Here is a 27114-nt window from a genome sequence, read left to right on the forward strand (position 1 = left end):
GACACAATTAATTTGCTTTTGTCCAGGGAATTGTTACAGCTGGGAAATGTAAGTCATTTTATTTTATTTTGTTTTACAACCACTTTTACTGCTGCATACTAAATATTGAAAGTGTAATTTCCTCTGGGGATACAGGGGACACACCTTCTACACTCCCCTTTCATCTCACATACTTTTTTTTAGATTCAAATTGATTTTTATACTAAAATCTCTCATTATTCTCTTACTCACCAGTCACCACAGTCCAATATGAGAGAAGATAGTGTTACTAAAAATGTTGATATTTTCACCAGGTAGCTTTCAGTTATTACCATGTGCTCAAATTAAGAAACAGCAAGCTGACAACAGCTGATATTTTTTGCCCTGTGTTTCGTCTCTTAGGCAACATACAGGTTGTTCTACTTTTCTGGTGTGGGTGGTTGTTGGGGCAGTAAGCAGCCTTAAGGGGAATACCTGTAGACATTACAAGGGCTTTTAATCTGTATCTTTATTTAATCCCTCAGTTAATAATAGATAAGAGATACTATCAAACATAAGCAATAAAGCATTGTGTTTTTGTAGTACCAATGAAGATCAGAAAGTGTCGGGTCTCTATCGAGGAAGCTAACAATGACTTTAAAGGACCAGTGTGTAGGGTTAACAGCATCTAGCAGTGACGGAATACCCCTCACCTCACCCTCTCTTTGCAAGCATGTAGGACATCCAACGGTGGCTGCTAAAGATGTGAAAGGTCCTCTCAGGAGCCAGAGTTTGGTTTGTGTGCTCTAGGCTACTATAGAAGCATTGTGGGTGCTAATGTCATGGACTCTGTGGAAGAGGACCTGCTCTGTAGATATAAAAGGCTCATTCTAAGGTAACAAAACACAATGAAAACATAATTATGGATATTATATTCCATTCCTGCCAAAGACCCCCAGCCACGCATTTCATTACACAAGGAAAAGCACTGTGCCAATGTGTTCATTGTCGCAGTTCTGGGCTGGCTGAATTCCAACACATGCTGATGAGATTGTAGGTGTGCTGTATTTGCATTCCTTGTTATAACATTACATACAATATCCCACCCAACTCAGACTGCCAAGACTGCAGGGATTTCACATTACAAAGTCTCCTGCCATATGGTGTTTTTCTAACTGGAAGAGGAAAGTCAATACGACACTGATATGTTTGTACCTATTTTAAACTGTTGCAGTGAGTCAAGGTGATACACAGCCTGGTTGAATAGCTGTCATTTCAGCTGAGCACAAATCTGAGAGAAGAGGAGCTGCTGAGCAAGTTAGTGATGATATGAAAGGACAGAGTGAAGCCCAGAGGGAATTACTGGACTTCCTGTTCTGAATGATTTGTACTGAATCAGGCTGGAGGAGGCCATTTAATGGCGGGTGTCAGATTTATGGACTCCTGATCAAATGTTGGAAATAGTGATGGCACATTAATTTGTCCACAGAGCAATACATCATTCAAGGAAGAGTCTAAAAAAATGAAAGATGACCAAAAGATTACTTGCTCTCAAGGACTGTAGATGTGGGGTTTCAGGGATAAAAATAGTAACCCCAGAGCAGCCACTAGCTGTTAGAAGATCTACAAAACAGACAGTCAACATCAATCTGTATTGATTTCTTTTAGTCTCAAAATAATTTCTGAGCTTGGGTTTGAAACAAATCCCCAATGTGTGTCACAAGGGGAACAGAGATAGGGGGAAAAACACTGCAAGCCAGTCAGTTGAATACAGACATACGCAATATAGCTCCTCCTGTGACAAGCAGCTGACAGACAGAAGCAAATACTGATCCCCAGAAGACAATGTGTGTCCACGGTCTGTTGGTCTGTTTGTTACTAAGTACCTTTCTCTCATGGAAATGGACACCACTGAACCTGAACCTTTTCATCTAGTCTGTCCTCACTGAAAACTACTCTGCAAGCGTGGGAAAGAGGGGTTTATAGGTGGAGATGACCACCCTAACTCTAACCACAGTCCAGTGTAGTGCTGATGTTAGACCAAAGTACTGAGAGGTTTGTGGTTTTTTTCCCCAAAAAATGGTAAATAACAAAGCATCAGTTGCAGGTCTTCATTTACACTAAATGTTGCCATTGGATGCAAATCTGGAGTTGTGGTGTTGCCCATTATGGATGTACAGAACTGAAGCACAGGGAAGAAAATGATATATTAAGTTTGATAACTTCACCAGTAAAGCACTGGAAAGTATGACTTAACTCTAAAAGTTATTTTATTGATTATTTCTATTGTCAGGTTAACTGTAGATTATTTATATTTTTGAGAAATTGGTTGCAAATGCCCAGCAAAATTTCCCTCAGCCCACGCTGATGTTCTAATTGTTTTGTCAGACCAAAACCAAAAATATTCAGTTTGTCATGTTGGAAATAGAAAAGCATCAAATTCCTACATTTGAGAAGCTGGAATGTGGAATCGGAAAGTTTAACTTGATATATAACTATTACAGTCGGAAATAATATCACTACTATTTTTTAGATACTTCTATTATTGATTTGTACAATCTCTTTAGAGTTAACGGTGTATGTATTTTTGTATTTTGTTAAACTAAGTGTTTACTTTATGGAACTGTGGGTTGTTGATGGCTGTTAATGCTATGAATGTGACACAAGTCAATGCTACCATCTGTTTATATAAACAGATAAAAGAAGGAATGGATCATGTTGTAGGCACTTCCACTTACTGCAGAGTTTAGCAGCTACTGTCCAAGGATGAGTTTCCCAGTAATGCTCTGATGATCTAATTGGCAGTTTGACTGACAGTACCTGTGTGACCATTTCTGCTATCCTGCGCTCCACCATAACTCAAACTCGCCACCTTGCTATGCAAGCCAAACATTCAAAACTAACGGCAGAAATCAGCAGAGACTTTCAAATTGAGGCAGCATGCCATTGTAACAATTCCCTTTTGTCAGCTGAGTGGTCCAGCTCAATGCTGATTAATGAGCTGGGGTCAGAGTCTCCCCAGGAGGAAGTCACCATTATCTCCAGTACTTTGCTTGTGGGAATTTCTGAATGGAGGTAAAGTCAGGAAAGGCAATCAGTGTTAATCACAATGAAAGAGCTCACACTTTGATCTAAGCCGCCGTTCCCTTTGCTCTTTGTTTGTCTCTCGGGGGAAGCGCGCAAATCCAGCAGAGACTAGTTAGGCCATGTTTAGTTTCTTTTCAAGGTTTTGGCATCATTACAGGCTCATGAATAAAAAATATGAACTGAAATTTGTGCATTTTTTGAGTCTGCTTTTTCAGGTTGATGCAGTGAATGAAAGACATCAAGCTTTCCACTAATCATGCAATAGCAACCAAGACAATAATGATGATTATGATGATGATAGTGACTATAATGCATGTTCGGGTGCGCAGTATACAGGACTCTGTTTATCTTACTACTTTTGTCTCAAACTTGAACAAACAAGGTACTACAAATAGTCAAAACAGCTAGCAAGGAATTTGGATTATATTCTTTTCACAGCTCTTGTGCCTTGTTAATAATCATATTTTTTTTCTCAGTGATGTTCAAAGCCAGCTGCAGAAACTCATGTGTTTGTGGAGACCTTGTGATAAATTACTCTTGTGGTTGACTTTGACGATGTGCTGTCAAATCTTTAAATACGACATTTTAATTTAAGATCAAAACAGTGCTGTGGATGCTGTTTGACCATAAGAAAATGTATGATCCCTCCGTTTCATAAAATTGAATAATAAAACCTGATTGTATCTCATTTTGCACAGACAGTAAAGGTGTATTATCAGCTCTGTTTTGGGTTTTGTTTTGTCACACCTCCTCTCAGATGAGAGGCGAGCAGAGATTAGAGCCTCATTAAAGTGCAACACTGAGTTTTCCTGCCTCTCTTTTGTTAACAGAATCCTCTCCCCTATTCATCTGTTTCAGGACTCAGATTCACTTCACAGTGGCCATTGATTTCACTGCATCAAATGGTGAGTGTTTTGACTACCAACACCCCGTTCTGCTTCCATTTCCTTCCTCTGATGTATGACTGAGGCATTTTCCATGAATCAAAGATGGAGCTGCAGTTGTCTCCCTGCCTGTAACACTTTTTCTTGTCAAACTTTTTTTATTATTATTCTTATTGTGTTGTAGTGTTCACATATAAGTACATCTTTTAACTGGACATGGAGAAGGGGAGAAGACATTGGTAATATTCTGCATTTTAAAATAAAATGCTGTAATGCTGTACAAACAACAAATAATACATACTGTAGCTAAATAAGATGACATGATGCATTCATGTACAAAAAATGTAGAGATGCAAAAGAAAACTGTAATAAATAAGAAGAAAATATAAAATAGCCATCTATTGTGGTCCTCTCTCTTTAATCCTCCACCTAAAGACCCAAGAGCACAGCCTATATTTAACAATAGCTTGAGATACACTATGTAGACAAAAGTATTCAGACACACCTCTTTATGAGGCTGTTTTTCAGGGGTTCGGCAGGGCAACTTACTTTCACGGAAGTTAATCTTAATGCTTCAGCATACCAAGACATTTTGGACACTGCTATGCTTCCAACTTTGTGGCAACAGTTTGTGGAAGGCTCTTTTCCATACCAGCATGACTGTGCTTCAGTGCACAAAGCAAAGTCCATAAAGACATGGCTGGATGAGTTTGGTGTGGAAAAACTTGACTGGCACACACAGAGCCCTGACCTCGACTCCATCAAACACCTCTGGGATGAACTGGAATGGAGAGTGCAAGCCAGGCCTTTTTGTCCAACATCATTGCCTGACCTCACTATTACTCTACAACATAAATGGGAAAAAATTCCAACAGAAGCACATTTGATTCATTAATAATAACATCAAATATAATAATATAATATATTAATGTACTATATTTTGCTCTTGAATTGCAGTTTGATGCTCTCTACTTCTGTTTTTTTTACTTGTACATGTTGAGTATGCTGAGTATTTTCACACTGTGGTATTGCTACTAAAGAAATGAATACTTTAGACAACTGTAGTCATATAGCTTCCATATACATAAAAAAATATATCAATGTGATTATTCTAATTTTCTTTTCTTTTCTCTGTATCCACTGAACAGCCTGTGATGTTTCGACTGATTCATGCTTGTACACTCAAAAAAGTACTACAAATATGATTAAAATTTATTGATTTAATTAAGTACATTTAAACAAAACAATTAAGTACAAAATAATGAAATTATTATGAAATAATTATTATGAAATATTTTGGATTTACTAATATTATGGCAAATTTAAATCCAAAGTAAATCCAAATCAATTTTACAGGGAAAGCAATTAATATTTACTAAGTATCTGAACAAAAGTAAGTTAGATTTACTAAATATCTGCAAAAAAATGATTTACATTTACTAACTATTTAGGTGGAATTACTTTATATTTACTAATTGTGGATAAGAATGATTTGGATTTAATAAATAAAATCATATATCAACGCATATCTTGGAACAATGTTACTTAATTGAACACATTAAAACTGCAATTCTTGTGTATGTATCTTTAAATAAATTAATTATTCAAATCTATTTAGAATTGGCACCAAATGAAAATCCAATTAATGCTATTAATTGTCACTTTTTTGCCATAACGTTTCTATGTCAAATCTACTTAACATCATGCGTTCTTGTTACAAGAATTTACTACAGGAAAACTGTAAACTGAAATTGTTAAGGCCAATATGTTTCTAAACAGTTAAAAGAAAAACATCCCGTGCTCACTGACGAGTCTGACAAGTCTGGGATAAAGGTCAGGTCCTTCATTTGGTTTGGTTCTTCACTACTACAGTGGAACTCAAATCATTAATTTCTGCAAATTCCAATTTTAAGTCTTAAAATTGGTGCCCCTCTCCTCAAATGACTAATTGGATTTTTCTGAACAAGCATCTGAACAGCAATTAACAGCATGTGGCAGTGACTTAACAATTCCTGCAGAAAACACACAATCAGTGAAACATCAGCATCAGTTAAAACTGTTTGCATTTTTCTAAATTTTCTGTCCAGAAAGGCAGGGAGCTTTGAGGCCTGCAAGCAAAGTGATAAACTATTTCTGGATAAAAACAAGGGCACTTGCTATTTGAGATTGACCACTTACACAGGTAGCCTCCTGCGTGTCAGATCAACATATACAGCTTATGCTCACAACTAACAGTGGCACGAAACACAGGTAAAGACTCTCCATCTTCATAATGGAGCTGTGAGGTGGTGTTACAAGAACAACCAGAAGAATCATGAAAAACAAAAGTGTCTGGTTTTGCCTCTTTGAAAGTGGACTGTGTCACTGGCATCCATAGGCTGGTGGCTGAGTGTCCATAGTCCATCAAGAAGCTCAACATCAAGAAGTAAACATTAATTTAGCCCTGTCACACTTTTTTCAGTGTACCAATGTTAATCTTGAGGTGTATTGTAACTTCAAAAACATGAACAGGAAAATATAAGCACTGAATTCCAGTATTGCTAATACACACAACAAACTCCACCTCTGATTCAGAATGTCCAGAAAGTCTCACTCATATTTCTCGGATGGTAGCTGTCAGATCGGTTTCGGCCTCACGGTTTGCATCACTGACTCTGACTTTTCTTGTCTTGGAAGGAAACCCATCCCAGTCCACTTCACTGCACTACATGAACCCTTACCAGATGAATGCCTATGCCATGGCCCTGAAGGCTGTGGGAGAGATCATCCAGGACTATGACAGTGATAAGATGTTTCCTGCTCTGGGATTTGGCGCTAAGCTGCCTCCTGATTGGAGGGTCTCCCATGAGTTTCCTCTGGTGAGTAAACTATGGGGTTATTTCAGACACTCAAGTCATCATCAGAATTTTTCATAAAGTAGATCTGACTCTATGTGAAAATCTGACTCTCCCAGTGCAGCTTAGCTTTGAGTGTGAACGCATGTTTGTGTTTTTGTGCTCCCTCCAACATGTATGGATAAGCATGTTTTCATGTGCAATGTGGATGTAGGCATTTTGAGATGAACGCTCCTATACCTCTGACATGCATAATTCAGAGTGAATTTCATTTACCTTTTATAGTGCAAATTAGGTTCTGTAAGGCTGAAGGATTCTTAAATCAATTTGGCTTTTTCTCAGCCAGCTAATGTGCTCTGGCTGCTGCATAGTACAGCCTAATGAGGAATCTGTCTACAGGGTAACGTCTGCATCACTCCATGTTTCCATTAAAATTTGCAAATTAAGATTCATCTCACCATATAATTGAAGCCTCATTCTTTCATGCTCTTGTCTTGTGAGTGCTTTTAAATGTGAAGTTACAGCACTGGCTGAAATATTTGTTTTAATATTTGTTAATATCAAATATCAGTATTTAATATTTGTTTTTTATGTTTGGTTAGCTGAGGAAGTTAACCTTTGAAGCAAAGTTTGACAGTGTGTCAGTACAATGTGACATCACTGTGTGAGAAGGGTGCACTTCTGACCACACCCATCCCTGATGAGTGTGGTCAGAGGTGCACCAGAAAAAAACTAGAGGACAGTCTTTTGTTGTTTTTGTTCATTCATGTTTTGTTATTGCTTTTCTCAGAATGGAAACATTGAGAACCCATACTGTAATGGCATGGAGGGGATTCTCGAAGCTTACCATCAAAGCCTTAAGACGGTTCAGCTGTACGGACCCACCAACTTCGCTCCTGTTGTTAATCACGTGGCAAGGTACAAGCACAAATACCTGTCCCAGTGATCATCACGGGGTGCAGGCGTCCTCTCTGTGAAAGTCATTCTGTAAATAGAAAAAAAACAAAACAAAACACTGTCAGAGGTATAAAGACAGAAAGAGAATAAACAATCAGCTGCAAGGCTGAGATGAACAGAAGTGGTAATCAGGCGTATGAAGTGAATTGTTTTTAAGATGTGTAGTGTAGTAACAGTTTTAAGGTAAGGTGTGGGTTTGGATTCATGTCATGTAGCTTTTCAGCCATTTGCTGATGAGTCACAGTGTTTACTAAACAAGCTTTACTGTGAATGTAGCACTGTATGCTTTATTTCACTATTGTAACCATCCTGTATTTACAAAAGTGCACAAAGTGAATGTGCGGCTCTATAACAATTGGCAGCTATGACAGTCTTTTAAGATGGACAGTACACTGAAACGCTGTCTCACCTCTAAGCTTGGACTCTCAGTAATGATGACTCATGACTTGACTTGTACTTGAATATTCATGGCTCACTCTTGGACTCAGGTTTGTGCACCTTGGATCCAATCTTGAATTTTAGATGACGTTATCAGCATTTATCTGCATTTCTACCTGCTGTAACCTGTTTAGCATTTATTTAGCATTTAAGCAATAAAGATATAAACATTTAAAAATTCAACTCTAAGAAGAAGATAAGTACCTTTTCATACATTTCGGAATGTATTTATCAACAGACAATTTTTTCTTGAGCAAGTTTAGCTTTGCTTATGAAGACATATTTTATATTATTACAACAGTTTTTTCTATATTGTCATTCATTATCTGTTTCCACAGGGGGAGTTATAGTCTTTGACAAATACCTTAATAAACACTTAAAGCTGCTTACAGCTACATCACAGTGAGTTACAAACCATTTATTAAATGTTTATATACTGAGTATAACTGCTTAATTGGTTAAATGTTACACGCTATGAAAACTGGAATGAAAACATATCCACTTTAAATGATACTGATAAGTTAAAGTCACAGTTCTAACTAATAACCCAACTTTTGCATTTACAGACGTAGATTTTAAGATTCTGTTTATTATTTTAAGAATTTCCTCAAGCTCAAAGATTCATTTGCTTCTTTCCCCTGACAGTTGCCACAACAGCTAGAAATAAAACTATCCAAAATAAGAGGATACACACAGACACTCTGTTCATTCAGCCTACCCACACAGACACACAAGAATAATAAAAAAGGCCCTTGCAGTACTCTTTGCATGATTTCAAGGAATGAAAATGATTAATGAATAAGAAATATGAAGATTTTATGCCTAATAAAAAAGTCTTATTATGGCTTTGAATAGTCTGGGCTGAAAGCTGGTCTTATAAAATTGCATTTACAAAACTATACTTTCTAAAGTCTCTCCTTGCCTAAAGGGTGCAGTATAACTAAGAGTAAGTAAAAAGCAGTAAAACTCAATTACTGAGAATTATTCACAAAGAAGTAGCAGACCATTGGAGTGTCTCACGTGCTCAGAACAAGTAAAATAGGTCACCAGTAAACCAGTGATGAAAAGATTAAAGTGACTTTTTGCCAGAAACAGATCTTAACGCTACATGTTGAGCAGAACATACATTTATGTTTTTACTGCAGGTTTTGCATGCAGCACACACAGAACACCGATTCATTAATAAAAGCAGGTGATGTTCTTAAATTGATAAAAAGGTGTTGATGCTGAATATACACTTGATACTAGATGTGCAGAATGTCAAATGTGCCAGTTCAATATTCTAAAATTGTAGACTATCTGTAGAACAATATTGATCAGTGTTGCCGCTATTACTCAGCTAATGTGGTCAAATGTCTCCAGTGAATGCGGCCTACATTGTTGGGGGGCAGATGAGGAAGACAAATGTCTCTTTAATGTCCTAACACCCATCATCACTCTTGCCTGTGTCATTAACTGGGCAAGCACTCTGATTAAAATGTCAATGACTCACAGCCAAATTTACCGGACTGAACGTGAGAAGAAGAAGCTGACCTCTGACCTGTCCTTGGCTCTTATGGTGGTCTGCCAGGTTTTTATCCCCTCTGCCCCCTCGCTCATCAACTCTGGTCAGCCAAGTGCTTGGCAATCAATAATGTTCTGAAAGTATTAGACTGCAGTACTTGCATAAACAGTTTAATACATTATTCATAACCAGCAGCCAGCGACGGGCAATTGAAACTAGGCCACACTTGCTGTGGTGTCTCTGATGGGTTTCATAATAGTGTCTGGTTAGAGCTCTGAGAGAACAGCTATACAACACATTTTATTTCTTTATGAGTCTATATTAAGTTTTTGTGTCACACGCTGGGCAGAAGGGGAGTTTGTTTCTGTAGATCATGTTTTTTTAACTGCCTTTTTTTAAAAAAAAAACAAAACATCTCTGACTCCCTCAGTTGCTTCTCTCTTCTCTCAGATTTTCTCTCTGGTGGAGTTTTCTGTGAAATCCATGAATGCGTAGTCTTGCATCTGTTTTCAACTTTGCTTAACTTTACCATGGTCTGTGTGAACAAAGCCGCTCTGTGCGGATGATTTCTCTGTTTCAGGTATGCAGAAGCAGTGCAGGATGGATCTCAGTACTTTGTCCTGCTCATCATCACTGATGGCGTCATATCCGACATGGCTCAGACCAAGGAGGCCATAGTGAATGTAAGTGCTGCTCTAACACTGTCTGGAGGATGGTCAGTTCTGCCTCTCTCTCTCTCTCTCTCTCTCTCTCTCTCTCTCTCTCTCTCTCTCTCTCTTTCTCTCTCTCTCACTTCCCCTCTGCCCTGCAAGACACCAGCATTGCAGGTGCTTTTAGCTTGCTGTGCCACTTCTCTCGGGCTTTCTGTTACTTTGCGGGGCTTATAAGCCAGTGGCACTAGATCTGAGGCTTTATGGGATGCTTTCTGCTCCACTTGTCTCACCGCCTGTGCTCAGGCGCTTTGTTCGTCCAATGTTTTTGCTTTTTATTGAGACCCTCGGGATGCTGAGGGGCTCAGCTGAGATTCACTCTCAGGTCAACAGGTTCACTTCATCAGAGACAAGGGTCTTATCAAGCACACCATCCGAGACATCTGCCTGGACAAGTATCATTGTGTTTCTCTTATGATGCATGCTGCATTTTTTGTGTGTGTCTTAAGAAAACACTGGAGCTCATTTAGAGTTGGAATATGGCTGCAATGTTAAGACACATCATCGCCAAGGTAGACCCTCACAGTGACACGGTGCCCTGACCCACAGCAGACTGGGTTTAAAGGGAATTTGCGACTGTTAATCAAACCATTCGAACAGCCACACCTTCCTTTTAAGATCTTGTCTGCTGCTCTGCACTGCTGGACCTGCCGTGTCCTCCTGCTGCCACTTCTCAGTGTGGCCCTGGCTGTCCTCTGTCCACACAGCAAAGGACTGAATGACCTACCTCACTTGGCCTTAGCCTTTGCCCTGAGACGAATCATAACAAAACAGTTTTATGCAGTTCTCATCTCTGCACTTTGGGTTACTCTCTGATGCTGTGGCGCGTTTTAAGAGATAATTCAAAGGATTTTATCTGGCAGACATTTGTTGGTAACGTTACAAATACCGCTGCTTACCAAAATGTATGGTAATATTGACTGTAGTATCAGCTTAGCCTTTGGTGGCTAATACGTCCACATATCTAACAGGACAGCTTCTGGGGCCATCTTTCCTTTGATGTTTTTGTTCTAAGCTCCAAATTTTATTTCAGGATTATAAATTATAGAAGAGTGTCTCTCTCTGACCCAGTCAGCCAAAATATAAGTTGATTTGTGCACAGGTATTAGATTATGTCTATGTCAGTTTGTTGTCTGGATTGGAGGCTGGCTCGACCAGTAACTTCATAAAGTCCATGAATATTTGAAGATTTAGACACACAAAAAGCTGCATTTGGCATGGTTCATCTGTCCAAGCAGAAGTTACACCTGTGTGGCTGACTTTAAACACTTCTTGAATAAAAAATAACCTATAAATTGCCACAAGAGGATGTCAGCTGCTGAATGTAGAAAAGTAACTCTGTGCCTGCAATCTTTATCGTCGTAAACCTGATGTGTCACTCACCATTGCTCTCATCATTCAAGCCTGTTTCACTTGGAAATACGTCCCAATGCAAGAGTTAGAGATGATTAACTTCTATGGAATCAGACCCATATGAGTCTATCAATTTTTGCTTTGCTGGGACTTTAAGAGGAAATTAATAGAGAATAGACAATACTGGATTTTGCTATTTAAATAAAAGCACTAAACAAACTGAATGCTAACGTAGTGGCAATTGCTCTGGAAACATCTATCTACCAGAGACACCAGAACTTATTTTAGTGCCGATCTTCTCACCTCTTACTTAATGTGAACAACAAGGAAAAAAAAGTAAATCCTTTAAAAGTCAGTTCAGTGATTAGAATGAAAAGAGGTATCTGCTATCACTATCTGTACATTTGTTGTGATTCTGTGCAGTGAGAGGTATGAGAGAGTCTGTGTTCAGACAGAATGAAGGAGAGAGATCCCCTGAGCGACTTTACAGTACAGCAAAGTAACAAATGATGTAGACTGAATAATTCAGCTCTGGTTACAGAATCTGATCTGGCATTTATAGGTATGTACTTGTGGGGTCTTGTGTTGCTGGGAAGGGGCAAACACAATGCATGTATTTCATGTGAGAGCAAGAGGTCATGAGGAATGAGCCTGGTGCAGGGGAAGATAAAATGGGAAAAGAGATGGTGGCGGAATAATGACAGAGAACATGGAGAGGGTGGTCCTCCTCGGCCGATCTGTGACAGGCCTCTCCCCTCGGGAGGTTTTTCCAGGAAAGCTGACCTACTTTTATCCAAGTTAATGCACTTCTACCACAAGCACGTATCATTCATTCATGCCCGGGCTTTTACATCCTCCACATCAGGACTGTGGTTTAAGTTCATGCTGTGGAGAAACCTGCACACCAGTTTGGAAGATAAGCTTTTTTTTAAGCCTTTATCATGTAGGTTTTGGTTAGTTTAAATAGGCAGGATGTGGGGCTTTTCTGCTCTGATGTTCACTGCGTTTGAAACATCATTGATAAATGAAAGTGTGTTGGATGATGTAGGGTAATCATATTTTATGAATAACACATTTGACTTTTTTCCTGTTTGTATGTGTAAAACTATGAAACTGCTGTGATGACATTTAGTATTTGTATTTATCTTATTTTATCTTGTCCATTATTGTGTCTGATTCTGGTGTCTGTGGAGGTCTGTACTTTGTAAAATGAGAAGTGTATTGTGTTGTATGGTGAGTATTGTGAGAAAAATACAATGAACTGGGAACGTGACCTCTCTATACTCTGATAAAAAGTGTGAAGTCAAGCTTTTTTTTTCAGAAAACACAGTGAGGTGTTCTTCCAGGCATCTGAGTGACAACTGACTGTTTGTTCTTCTTGTTCATGACAGGCAGCTAAACTCCCCATGTCTATCATCATTGTTGGAGTTGGCCAAGCTGAGTTTGATGGTGAGAAAAGTAAATGAAAACCAGTTTGTGCTCTCTTTGCACCAGGGCTGATTTGTTTTATTCACATTTACTCAGATCTCCCCGAGCATAACAGCTGTTGCACATCTTATCAATGCACAGCATGAACATATGAGATTATTTTTCATAAAACATCTTTTTTCTGTAGCTATGGTTGAGCTGGATGGCGATGATATCAGGATTTCCTCACGGGGGAAGTTGGCAGAGAGAGACATTGTACAGGTAAGATGTTTCTAATGTTGTGTTTAATCTAAGCTTGTCATTGGATCATTTTTGCCTCATGCTTATCGCGAGTTATCTCAACAACTACAGGCCAGATTGTTTTGAAATTCAGTATGGATAGCTTAGATTCTGAGAAAATCCTTCATGGTTTACTTTTATCTTGTGCTGCTATCAAGGCGAAAATATTTACTTGTACACCATGACATTTATTGAACACAATCATGCACCCCAGAGGATGAACCCTTCCATGAGTTTTCTTATCCACACTCCACATTCAACTATTACGGTCAATTTTGAATACAGTTTTTCAGATGCATGAATTTCTATTAAATTTACTGTGCATTCCTCATCCTTAGATGATAAACATTGCTGCTTTTTTAAAGTATGAATTCCCACAATGTGTTAGAAAATGAATAGGTAAAGCCCTAAGATCTTAGTGGCCTTCTGGCCGTTCCCCTAGCAACAGCATCGGGGAAACATTTACTCTTCTTGGAGTGTATGCATGTATTCCTATAGTACATGCTTCCTCAAGAACTACACATCAGGTTTATAGCAGCTTTAGATATGCCATGAAGTGACCTCAAGAACTGTGATCAGTCAGCCAAGGCTGCTTGAGTTTTCTTACAGATTGTTGAGAGTGAGGATGACATTAAGGACGTTAATGAAAGTTTCAGATATCTGCTGGATTTCAGCAGCAAATGTCTACCAAAGCCATCTCCACTCCACCAACTGTGACCCACACTCTCAATCACAATAAATACAGCAATGACTGATAAGACAAGGCGAACGTAGTTATTTGGATGTAACTGTGTAAGTGTGTAGTTCAAGTTGCTCTACATCACAAACACAGCTTACTATTGGGTATATAAACAAGCCTCAGTCGGTGCTGTGATGGAGCTATCAAGCTGCTGATGCTGAACTATGAATCAGGAGCCCCTGCGTCATGTGTAAATAGCAACATCATGTGCAAATTGTTAGATCCAGTGTTTTCTGCTACTTGTTACACACAAGACATATTCTTTTCATAAAGTCATAGATATCTTTCCCATGTCAAAACAGTTTGTCCCATTCAGAGACTACATGGACCGCACAGGCAACCATGTGCTGAGCATGGCGCGGCTTGCCAAAGATGTACTGGCAGAGATACCCGACCAGCTCATCTCCTACATGAAGAGCAGAGGTATTAAACCTAACCCCGTCCCACCGGCTTACTCGACTGGCGAACACCCCTCGACCAACCCCGTCTGAGCTCCACAGGCGGTTCCACGTCAGGGCAGGTTAGGGTCTGGATTGATGGGAACGCTTTCGAGGCTCTTTCGTAGATATTAATCTGCCTGAATGATGAGACTCCATTTTGTTCTGGAGAGATAGGACTGCTTTTGGAGAACCTATTGATGATCAGGGAGTTTGAATATGAGAGTGCTGAGAGGAGTCCGATATAAAAGGAAGGTTTTAGTTGTTTGCTGTCAAACCTGTCAAAGTGGTGATGTAATGGATAGCAAGTAAACCCGTAGAGAGAGCCTGTTTGAAGGCATAATTATATTAGAATGTGCCAGTGTGTATCATGTTTGTGATACCTTTTGGAATCAATGTGTGTTAAACTAGGAAATTATGTGTATACTAATTTATTTATTTATTTATTTATTTATTGCAGATGTAATTTATTCCTTTGGAGGGATTTTAAGGGTGGGGGATTAAAGTCATATTTCCCCTGTAGTTTTCCATCTTATATTTTGTGACCAGTGTAATAAAAAAAATCCCCATTTCTACTTTGATAAGGACTGTAATATAGAAGCATGTGATAAAATCTGTTAAGCAGTTTATGAATCATTTTCACTGATGGATAATTTTCGATTGCAAGCTGTTATATAGAGGACCTGCTGTGAGCTGTCGCCATACTGATTATCCAGCACCATGTCTTATATGTCTTTCCTATATTTATAATTAACAGAATGCACTAATTACCATCCAAATAAAAAGCACAAAGGTTATCATATTAATAAGCTGAAAACAACTGTTTTGAATGAACCAAAAGCAGCCACAATGAAAATAATGGAAAGAACCCCACATTATGTTGTCAGCACGGCTTTAACATTGTCTTCCACCACCATTTTAAACAAAAGGAAGAATGTTTATGATAAAATGACAATATTGTTATACTGACATAACTTTTCATCATAGAAACAGGATGTTTACAGGCAAACAGATGAATAAGTGTGTACTTGCTTTCCATGTTGGTATGCAGAGAGGTAAATTCTACCGCTTCAGTCTTGCTGCTGTGTCTCATTTGTCATCTCGCTGTTTGTGTTTCTTTCCATTATATTTGTTGTGGTTACAGTTTATTGTCTGGGATTTTGCTCAATACCAATTAGGGACCCTACAAATAAGCTTTTGAAAGACTGATGTCAACTAATACCCATTTTATTCCCAACCCCCTCTTAAATGGAAAACTGAAAAAGAAAACTGAAAAATCATTAACAAGAGCATGAGATATTTGGGTGTTGAATGTTTTTTTTTTTTAAATGATCAAAAGACAACAAAACAAAACAAAAACCAGTCAGGAGTCCATCTTTTCTCATTCATCAAGTGTCTTGTGTATGCATTTTGTTTACTGTGGTTTACTCTTTTATTTTAATTAAGTGTTCCCAGAAAACCTGATTTTACACCAATTTACAACAGCCCATTTTATAACAAAACATTGGGATACCGTTTTAATGCTTAAAGTACAATTTCACAATATTGTTTTACACTTTAATTGAAACCAGCTGTTGATTTCTTCACTCAATTTGTTCACTGCATTTCTTTTTGGTGACTGTGTACAAATTTTGTAAAGAGAGTCACAGCCCATTCGTGGCCCAGTGGTGTACATCCTAATGTATCTATTTGTAAAGGCCATCATTTTTGTTAGTATCTCTCAGTCACTCGATATCTCGATCCAAATGTGCCTATTATATGGAAACATATCCAAATTCAGTTTACCCAGGTGTTATTCTGCCAGCAGCAGCAGCAGGTCTCATGTTTAAGATGTACTCACAGAAAATGTTAGTGATGACAAAACTGTTGCAAGATTTGGACTATTACAGCTGCAGAAGCTGATACACACTGTCTCAAACCAGTGTTCTGTACTTTTTATACTTACAACTCTTCACTAAGGATCTTTGAAATAATAAAAGAGAACAGTGTCACTAAGCCTTGTTGTACAATATTCAAAGTCAAGACTTGTTTACAATTCAACTGTGGCTACTCACATTGCCTCATGGAAAAAGTAAACATTCATGGGTTTCTTTAAGAAGTGAGTTCATCTTTGATCTGTTGTTTTTGTACATTAATCAGTTTTATTTTGTACTTTGAGAGTTTCATGGAATGACACAGGAAAACTAACGTTTACAAAGATTTGTCATGTTGTTCCCTGAGAATGTGAAGATTTGTTATTTTTTCTGTTTTGTGTTTAGAGCAAATGTGTTTTATGTGATTCATGTTGCTTTATGATCTTAGTTATGCATTCAATGTTCTTTGACTCCCGTTGCTTTCATGCTCTCAGAGAGAAGATAAGAGTCTGATGATACTGCAGAAACTCAGTCCAGAGGCAGTGAACTCCTTCTGTCGCAGGCCCAGATCCATATTTGACATTTTTTTCTTGCTTTTGTATTAAATTTTTCACTAGTGATGACATCTCTCCCTCAGAATACAAAGCAGCATTGAATCTGCTGCCAATTTCACAGTCTCATTAGAAATGAAATGAGGCCATTAAGTTTCCTTTCATAGCATGCATCTATACCAGAATACCTCTACAGAAAGCCATTGAAGCCAAAAGGAAATAATTAATATACGATGAATACATTTGTTATGAAATATATTTAAAGTAGTATTATGGATTAATAACTTAAATATCTCTTCCTCTTTAACTTCTACTTTTTAAGTATGATTTTTTTACATTTTCCTTTTAAAAACAACTGCAAGTTGTTGTACTCCCCTAGGAAACGTGTGTAATTTGGCAGGCATGTTAAGTCAGCATCAGCATGCAACTCATACACTATTATTGTGATTACAAATGTCTGTGAAAACAGCTGAAATTAAAAATACTGGTGCCATATGTTGTATGTACTTTTCAGACATATTTTATGTCATAAATGCTTATCAAAACCAATTAAACTGGATTAAATAGCTCATCTAAGATTACAGCAATCCTTACTCTCTTTTTCCTGAGGCCTATTTCTTCTAAAGGGAAATCAAAAACTACTACCCTGAGTAGCAGACAAATAATCAGCCATTATGAAATGAGCACAGTTATGACATTTATGCAATTGTGAAGCATTAGATTATTGTTAAAAAAATATATTTGCGATCTTTCCAACAATACAATTATTTCTTTTCTCTCTGTCAGAAAGGACTTTGATTATCCCTTCATTTTGAGCTTCTTTGAGACTGAACTCAACATAAGCTTCACAGAAAGAATATTCAGTATCAAAATGTTTTCAGTCATTGAACTGGACCTCTTAAGACAATTTGCGTGTTTGTGCCAAAATGGCAGGATGTTTGGTAGTCTGCCTTTATTTCAGCTGATTAGTGCATCTGCCATGTGCTTCATTAGTTACTTTGGATGTTATTTCGAGATATCAGCCACCTCTAGCATGTTGCATCTCTGGTTTCTTTCCATTCTGTTCCTATGAGACACATACTGTATGGGTTCTTCTTACCACTACTCCTGTTTTATCCCAGACTGTTTACATACCTCTCTTGGTCTCTGACTTGCATGCTGAATAATTTCCAAACCAGGTGTTGGACATGATATTGTCGTCATACTGTGGTTTGTGAAATGCTTTGTAATGGATTGCCTTAACTGAAGATTAATAAAATATTGACAACTTTGGCAGAATGTAACATGGTAACTTTGTGTGTTTGATCACTATGAGAGTTGAAACAAGTGTCAAAACAGAGAGAGAGAGATTGAGACTGTCCTTTTTGATTCCATCTGTTCTTATTCCTTGTTAAGAGCTTAAGCCTACATTAGCGCCAATGAAACTTTACCCCTAACGATGGCTTTAGTGATTCATGTGTGCTATGCAGGCAGGAGCTAATGTAGCCTCAAGCAGACATGAAGTACAGCTACAGAAGCCTGGTAAGGTCACTTCTTTTTAACTCCACATATCCAGATTTTTGTCATTTTCATTTTAGTCTTCAGCAGAACCAACCAGCATTGACTCGAGTTACATCACTGATTTAAAACACTCATTACTGCATTCTGTGAGACGTAAAATAGATTTTAAAAAATATTTCTGATATCATACAGTGGGCTATCTGTTGTTTTCCTGTACGTCTCTATTCTGGAGGGATTGTGGTATTCCTTATCTCTGTTACCAGATATCTGCACATGAATGCAGAATCTGAATTGGCAGAATTGCCTATTTTTTATTAGCTTTTTAAAAAATATCTTTCATATGCAGATATCCCTTTATGGAGTAGCCAAAATGTTGTCCAGACCTCTCAAGTTGCTCATCAGACTGCAGACACTGACCAGCATACAGACGCTCAGATATCCATTATGTGTTATCAAGACATCAGCTGGCCACACCTGAAGCCCCAAAACAACCCTCACAGGCTAAATTCTCATCAAACAATAGCCAAAAGTGCCATTTGTCTTGCAGCCCTTGAAGAAGACCACTGATCTTATTTTTGCCTCTATGTTTTGGTGGAGTTGGTAATTTAGTCTTTAAACAAATTTTGAGAACATACTGTGAAATAATTCTTCAAAATTTTAAAATGAATTTTAGGATTAATGTAGCTTGACATTAATAAGTTATAAGTTGCAGAATACTGTGTATTTGGTGTATAGTCTACACAGGCTAAGAAAAACTGAAAAAGAAAATGTGAAAAACATCAGGTAAACACTTCAATACAGAAAGATTTTCTGAGTCAGGTTAGCCTGTATGACAGTAAAGGACATCTAAAACTGGATGATCACGTGTATTTAGTTTGCTATTTGACAAATAGAATATATGTGAATTATCCATTATCTTGGAGTTGAACCAGTCCTCTGAGAAACACACAGAACAAGAGAAGTAAAATTATATATACTTATTTTTATATATTAATTAAATTTTTTAGTTTATTGGTCAACAACAACAGGACATTTATGTTGCTGGTTTTACAGACTAAGATTTCACCTGTGAACAGAATTTGGTGTGTAAAATCAATGGAGTTCCCCTTTACGGGGGTGCCAAGAGGTTGGAGAAGGTTGGAGGTTGGAGAAGTGGCTTGTGACCGGAGGGTCGCTGGTTCGATTCCCCACCTGGGATGGCAGTAAAAAAAATTGGGTGTGGTAGAGTGATTAATCACTTCTCCCCCTTCTATTAGCCGGCTGATGTACCCTTGAGCAAGACACTTAACTCCCCCCCTCCCCCCTTAACTCTCCGGGCGCCTGAAAAGGCAGCCCACTGCTCCTGTGTGTTTCACTGCATGTTGCATGTGTGCGTTCAATCAGTGATGGGTTAAATGAAGAATTTCGGGGTATGAAAAAATATAGTGACAATAAAGGTTTTAAGCTTGAAGTTTAAGCTCAGCTGTCTTACCGACATTTCCTTGTTTTTTGATAAAGCCAACTGTCAGTGGTCAGTCAGTGTCAGTGGTCATACATTAGATTAGCTGCTGTCATGACATTTCTTATGGCAGCTTTTTTTTATTTTTAGTTTAGCAAGATGTATGATTTGCATCTACATCTATCCTCCTGAGAAAGACCTGTGTCCAATCAGCAATGAGCGCTGTCCTCTCGCAGAATGCTTTCCCCTTAGAAATGTGTTTTTCTCCCCCTAATGAGATGCACTGCTGACGAATCAAGATGTCCACCTGGGGAGAGGGAGACAGCAGCTGGAGCCATAAATTACCAGCCTAAGATAGAGCCAACACCTCCCTTGCCCTCCCACTTACTGCTTGAACAATAACCACCGACTGGCAGCCAGGAACAAAATCAACAGCTAATGACATAGAATTATACCCTTCTTATATAACATTTCTCATGTATAATATGCAAAAATCATTCACAAGAGAGTTCAACTCAGAACTAATTACACCAATTAGTCTGGAGTTCTGGCAGGCAACATATTATGAGCCAAAATAGATATTGAAAACCAGTTTCATAGCAGTGATGCTTAAAGGAAAAGTTTTGCATTTTTGGGAAATATACTTATTCACTTTCCTGCCAGCAGAAGACTAATACCTCTCTTCTATCAGTTGGTTTAGCTGAGCGTAAAAACAAGACACAAGGGGAAACAGCTAGTCTGGTTCTGTGTGAAGGTAATCAAATCCACCTACAAGCACCTCTAAAGCGCTCTAATTAACATGTTAAATCTTCTTTGTTTAATCCTCATGAAAACCACAGTGTGAAAACCAAAGTTGTGGTTTCACGGTGGTTATGTGTCTACTCCTTGACTGGATGTTTTCTGAAGTCTTGTCATTGCCAGCAGAGACTCTTTTCCATCTGTTTTCAGTTTATGTGCTAAGCTAAGCTAACCCACCTTCATATTTACCTTACAGATATGGTAGTGGTATCAATCTTCTCATCTAACAGTTGGTCAGAAAACAAGAGTAAGAGCTTTTTCAAAATCTATGTAAAGTCTGTGCAGCTGCAAAATGTTGAATTACTTTTTTAATATTTCATTTTGAATTTGCTAAAGCATGTTTGACAGTTGACTGATGGGTTTGTCCATCAGCTATATGAACATGTCAGAAGTATGATGCAGTATGTTCTACTACATGAATTAATGTTTGTAATAGCAAGTCGCAGTGCAGTAAATTTTCAAATGTTTACTTCTTTTGTACTTTTACTTCTATATTTAAACTACATCAAGAACATAACTCTGATAAATAACCACAGGTAAATTAAATCATCAATTATTCAAGCCATTTCCTGCAGCTTACAAAATTTAATTAGTCAGAGCAACAGAGGATTTGTGAATTAATAAGGTTTGCAGTCAGTGTGGTCAACAGGAGTGTGGAGTGTGTTTTTAATCTGTCTAACGGGGTGAGGTGTGGAGAAGCTATTCACACTCTAATCAAGATCAGTTGGACTGCAGTTTCTGTATTGACCTGGAAGACAACCGGAACCAGATCTCTTTCTGGTATGTCACAGCACTGCCAGAGCTGTCCAATTAAAACAGCCATGAGTTCTCCAGCAGTACGGTGGGCTGATTCATGTCTGATGGTGGCTGGAACAGCATTCACCACTTTGCAGAGCTCATGCCAATTGAAAACATGTAGCTATTTCTTTTCAGATTGGTTTTCTGAGTTGTTGGTGGGCTTCTAATCCTCACAGCTCCCACTGACTGTATGGTATACTTCTCTTCTGCTCGGCTCTTCAAAATGAACTCCACTCACCTTGAGGCTACAACACAGGTCTCGCTGAGCAGCACAAATGCACTCACCACCATGATTCGCTAGCCGCCCTGGTATTGGCTATAAATCATCATTAGGATACCGATAAAGAAAGGTATTAGATGAATGAATGCACTATGGAGCCACAGTGGAGCAGTGGGTGGTTTCCCATTACCGCCCATATGAGATAATGTGTTGGACATTTGTCAGCTGGGATAGCCATTCAAATAGAAAACAACTGTGATGAATTATATTAATTACCATGTCAGATTCAATGAAAGGAAACACAAACATGCCACATTCCTTTTACCTGTTATTTTTACTTTTAAACTAAAGGACACAGTGGAGATATTTAGTGTGGAATAACGTCAAGTCTATCACATCAATAAAAATATCACATCATTTGCCTTGAAGGGAAGAAAATTGACACAAAAAAACAATGTAGAAGAGCTGAGTACCTAGAGTGTGAGAGTGCTGACTTCTCAAGGGGGGAGGGTGTGTGTGTGTGTGTGTGTGTGTGTGTGTGGGGTGGGGGGGTTTGATGTGCTGAACATCATTACAGCAGAGTGAAGCTTATTTACTGTTGGCTGCATACTGGAACTGCCTGTTCCCTGATAAAAATGCATTCTGATTAGGGACAAAAACAACACGGAAACCGAAAATGCCAAGGATATTTTAGTGATTCTTCCTGATTCTTGCAGCACAAAACAGGGGGATACTGATAAGGTTTTATACTGAGATGGTTTTAATTGCCTGTATACTGAACAGACCATCTGTTTAAACTGAAAGGAGTAGTCAGTTTATCTCCTCAGTAGGATCAACAGAAAATCAGTCATCAAATAATGTGTTGTTCTAGAAGGTATGGACAAGCTGGTATATTTTAATTTATTTGTGGATTTGTCAAACTGCCCTTGGACTGAAAATGTGACTGCTTATGTAAAATTTCTAACACCACCACCATTAACAAACCCTCTGCTGGGAAGGTTGATTCCCTACAAGTACAGGGAAAATAAAACAAGGAAAGATCCTCCCGGCTCTCCTAAAAGAGACTTTTTGTACCTTTAGCAAAAATTAAAATTACAATAACCACCTCCCAACCTACCCCCATTAATTTTTATGCAGTCCCTTAGAACTGTAAGACATCCTGACTGACTCAGCCTCACGCAAATCAAATGGCTGTTCCATCTCTGAGTGCTGCCAGGAGCCATAAACCATTTCAGCAGTGAGAACCATTCCCTTGTTGATGTGTGCCATTTAGCTGCAAACTGAAAAGTGCACACAATGCCTGGCTTTACCAGCCCTGTCATGCAGAAAAAGGCTTTAGAGATTCCAAATAAGTGAAAGTAGGTGGTAGTTTCACATAGTGCTCGGATGATATTTCCTCCACTGCCAGCTCCTCTATCTCCGCTCTCTCTGCATGTGTTTACAATACACCTATAGATTACCTCTTCAGTGACCTGGAGCCAAGACTGTAATCTCTGAGGATGGGCGGGAAGGAGAAGATGAGGCTGGTAAAAGAGAATATTTGGGAACGAGGAGGAAGACGAGTGGCGATTTTAAAAATGAGAGAGAGGGGGCATTGGAAAGGAAGAAAAAACTGGCAATTGGTGAGAAGGACAGAGGGAAGAGGGTGGGAGGCTGCTGGAACGAGGAGTAAAGGAGATTAGAGAGTACAGAGGAGGGAGAAGGAGCGTATCGAGACAGCTGGAGAGAGCATGAGGAGTACAGTAGGGGAGAGGAGGAGAAGCCGGAGCCCCCCCATAGGGAAGCACTGTCTTGTGAGTCATCCACAAGCAGCTGGATCTGGCCTCATTGTGAGTGGGAGACTCCCTCCTATGGTCTTATGGGATATTAACAAAGAGAGAGTGATGAATGACTGCTCCTTGGATGAAGAAAAAATAGAGAAAAAACATCTCTCTTGGTGAATTCAAGGCCGCCTGATTGAATCTCTTTGATGTGAAAGAAAGTGATGAATGAGTTATAATCTACGGTACGGTTGCTGTTGTTACTTGTGATGCTCAAAAGCCTGATGTATGCAGAAAATCTCGAACATTTAATGATGAATTCAGTTAGTGTGCTTCCAGTGCGATGGCTCGGTATTGTGGTAAGCTCCTGGTTTTGAAATGATGGTTTCTGGGAAAGAGAATCACTGGGAAATTATATCAGTTCTCTAAAAGTCACAAAACAACAGCTACATTTCTCAGAATAATTCCCCTTTTTTTGGCAGCTTTTACCTCTCCTCCCAAAATCCTTCTTTTCTGAGATGCTTTGTGACTGCTGTGCTCAGTCTCATCCCTCTTACTCCTGCTTAACCCCTCAGAAGACACACAAACACATAAATTGCCATGCATGTGCGTATGCCCCCACACACAAAACACTGGCGGAGGCAACAGAAATAGCCGTAGACTGCGAGCGAAAAGATAACAGCCACTGCTGCTGTGTGGGTGTGACACAGCTCAGCCTCATCGTTCCAACTCTCTGCGACACTTTGGGAGAGACGGCCTGAGAGAAACCACTACAAAGTACAGAAACCAGTGGATTTCTTATTGTCTATCTCTGCTTGTGCTGCTTTTCTGATATCAGCTACATGGAGCTCTGGGCTGGTATTCGCCTCCCACACAGCTCCGTCAGAAAGGTGTTGTGTCTGAAGAGCTGTTAAAAACTGACAGGCTCAGCATTTTGAGAAGTGGAAATGAAATAAGGAATAAGGTCTTCTGCGAGGCCTGAGTTAAAAGGCTGCTCCTTGTTTTGGTTGTGTCGAGCCAAGCAGTCCGCCAAGTCGATGCATTTGGCTTTACTTTGTCACCCTCGGCTTCACACAAGTGCAGTCAAGGTGTGATGCTTCGCTGAGCTGAGGATTCCCTCTGCATCACGGATGAATGTTTCTCCAAAGCTAAACCTTGTGGGAAATCATGCATTCATATGCATGTTTGCAATAGTTTCTGACTCGACCTACCTGACTGAAAAATGGTCGGATTCAAGTTGATTCTGTTCATGGAGGATTCACAGTGATGGAGTTCTCTGTGTGTTATCCGTGATATACAGATACCCAATGAAGAGCACAGTTGTTTAAGAAGTACAGAGATAATTTTCTTAAGTAAAATATTTCAAAGCTAAGGTGCATTTCATACATTTACTTAAGTAGAAGAACATGAGTTCTAGCAGCAACATGCACTTTAATTAAGGAAAAGTACTCATTATTAGGCACCATAATAACCCCTTGATTCTTATTACTGATGAACTGAACATTGAAACATTTCAGTGTTGTACTTGGTTGAGGTGGAGCTAATTTTAGCAATTCTGTTGTTGGGTACAGCTGTAAATAAATGTAGTGGAAAAGAAGGGCAAAGTAGTACAGTGATTGTGAAAGAGTTCAGCTAGTTTAGGACAAAAATGTTTCTTTCTCTGAGAGAAGACATTATTGGCGTTGATTTAAAATAATTATATACACATAGAAAAGAAATTGAAGAAAATAAACACACATGGTAATTTGTATGGTGCTCAGCTTCCTCCAGGTTTTATGGGGTGTGTTGAAGTTATGTTATCGCTTGGTGCATTATATACTTTACGTGTGTTATGTTCAAGTCTGGTGACTGCTTCAACCAGCTCAGACTGTCACAAAAACCAGTTACCCTCCAGCTAAAAGGCAGGCTCCTTAAGGACTAGCTAGCAAACAGGGTGTGAGACAGAATTAGTTCCATTTTCTAAATTTTTCAGCCATTATGACTGATATCACACTCATATTAAAGCTGACAGTCTATAGTTAAGCAATACGGTCACTGTATGCTCCAATTAGAAAGAAACAAACAAATACTGCAGTCAGGTAGTTTACTTTATCACACTAGAGCATCAGGGACTCTACTCGCAGGACTCAAAGTGATAAAGTACTTCAGTGCTCAGAACTGAGATTGGTATGCTTGCCTGTCACATGCATGCACTCTTTTTTTTATTTGTGAGTCTTGGGGGGAGCCAAATTTTAGCCCCTAGTAACAGTTGAAGAATGTATTGAGAGCTCTTGCTGGAACAGAGCTATAAATTACACAGCTGGATTCTTCTCTTCTTCTTTACAGCGTAAAAGGAAAAGAAAAACACCCAACAGCACACTGTAATCCTGGGTGAATATTGTTCAGCAACTCTTACTGTGAGTAGAATTGAACAATACATGATGAGAGTCTAATGACAGTCTAATCAGATCACCGTCGTTAAGAGAAATATTAATTTGATGGGAGAGATGAATGAATTACAGTAGTCAACGAGTATAAACAGATTTAGTCCTGGTAAAAGGGTTTGGCCTTGCAGGTAAGTTTCTTCATGATTTCAACTTTGAAGTAATGGTGTGTGTGAGGAATCCATTACTTTAGTCCTCATACCCTGCTGTGATGCTTGTGGGAGTATGTCACTCTCCATTTCCTTTCATTTCCCGGCCTCAATGCCAAGGTTCCTCATTCTGTCAGCGGGTTAAAAAAATTAAAAAAAAGGACAGAAAAAAATAGGAAAATTATTTTGCCTCCCAAATTCTTCTTCTTCCTTTTTTGGTCAAAAACATGTTTTCTGTTTTTGCAAAACAAGTGCACTGCCTTAAAAATAGCAGATGGGACTACGGGCAAAAAACACAGGATCATTTAAAACATGCAGGAATCTTAATGCAATTCAATGTGGGGCTGTCAAGAAAGAACGCAACTATCCAACCACAATGTCAGCACACTGAAACCATCCATCAGTGTGCTCCTTTAGTCTGATTACCTGGAGTCCCTTCAGAGCAGGTTGAGCCTGGTCCTCTGCAGGAACTTGGGACATCTCACTGGCTTTAATATCTAGATGTGAGAGCCCTGAGGAATGGAATTACTTTAAATACATTTACCCAAGTAATGTACTCAGTTTACTACTTTATACTGCTCCACAACAAAGAGAGAGGGACAGAAATATTGTACTTAATTTGACTTTGTACTTTAATCTAATTTTACAGCTTTACTTACTTTAAAAATGTTTACACACAAAGAGCTTTATTGTTTTTTTTATTACTTTTGATACATTCAAATATATTTCTGAATTCATATTTATTTTACAAGTGTTGTTTCTATTGCTATTTTCATTATTTTTGAGATATTTGAACTTGGGATGAATTCCCATAACCCTCACCTCGAGCAGCTGCAACAGTAAAATATTTACACATTAACACATCAGTGTATATATAAAAACCTCACCAGAGACATTTTCTGCTTTTAATATTTAATATTTTAATACTTTTAGAACATTTTTTCTGATTATACTTAGTTTTACATAAGAAACATTTTAAATGCAACAATTGTAACAGTTTTTTTACAGTGTGGTAC

At 38.6% G+C, this 27114-nt stretch overlaps 1 protein-coding gene across 2 annotated transcripts in view; it reads left to right on the top strand.

The window, feature by feature from the left end:
* Nucleotides 1-17437, top strand: part of cpne5a (copine Va) — a 67135-nt gene extending 49698 nt beyond the window's left edge. For both annotated transcript variants that reach the window (XM_046397699.1, XM_046397701.1), the window contains 7 exons: nt 3904-3950; nt 6606-6787; nt 7554-7681; nt 10243-10345; nt 13117-13174; nt 13341-13414; nt 14474-17437. In XM_046397699.1, coding sequence (XP_046253655.1) covers nt 3904-3950; nt 6606-6787; nt 7554-7681; nt 10243-10345; nt 13117-13174; nt 13341-13414; nt 14474-14662 — 781 coding nt within the window. In that variant the 3' untranslated portion in view covers nt 14663-17437. The remainder of the gene's footprint in view (nt 1-3903; nt 3951-6605; nt 6788-7553; nt 7682-10242; nt 10346-13116; nt 13175-13340; nt 13415-14473) is intronic.
* The last annotated feature ends 9677 nt before the right edge of the window (nt 17438-27114 follow it).

Source organism: Scatophagus argus, chromosome 8 (genome assembly GCF_020382885.2).
Source record: "Scatophagus argus isolate fScaArg1 chromosome 8, fScaArg1.pri, whole genome shotgun sequence".
NCBI classification, from domain to species: Eukaryota; Metazoa; Chordata; class Actinopteri; family Scatophagidae; genus Scatophagus; species Scatophagus argus.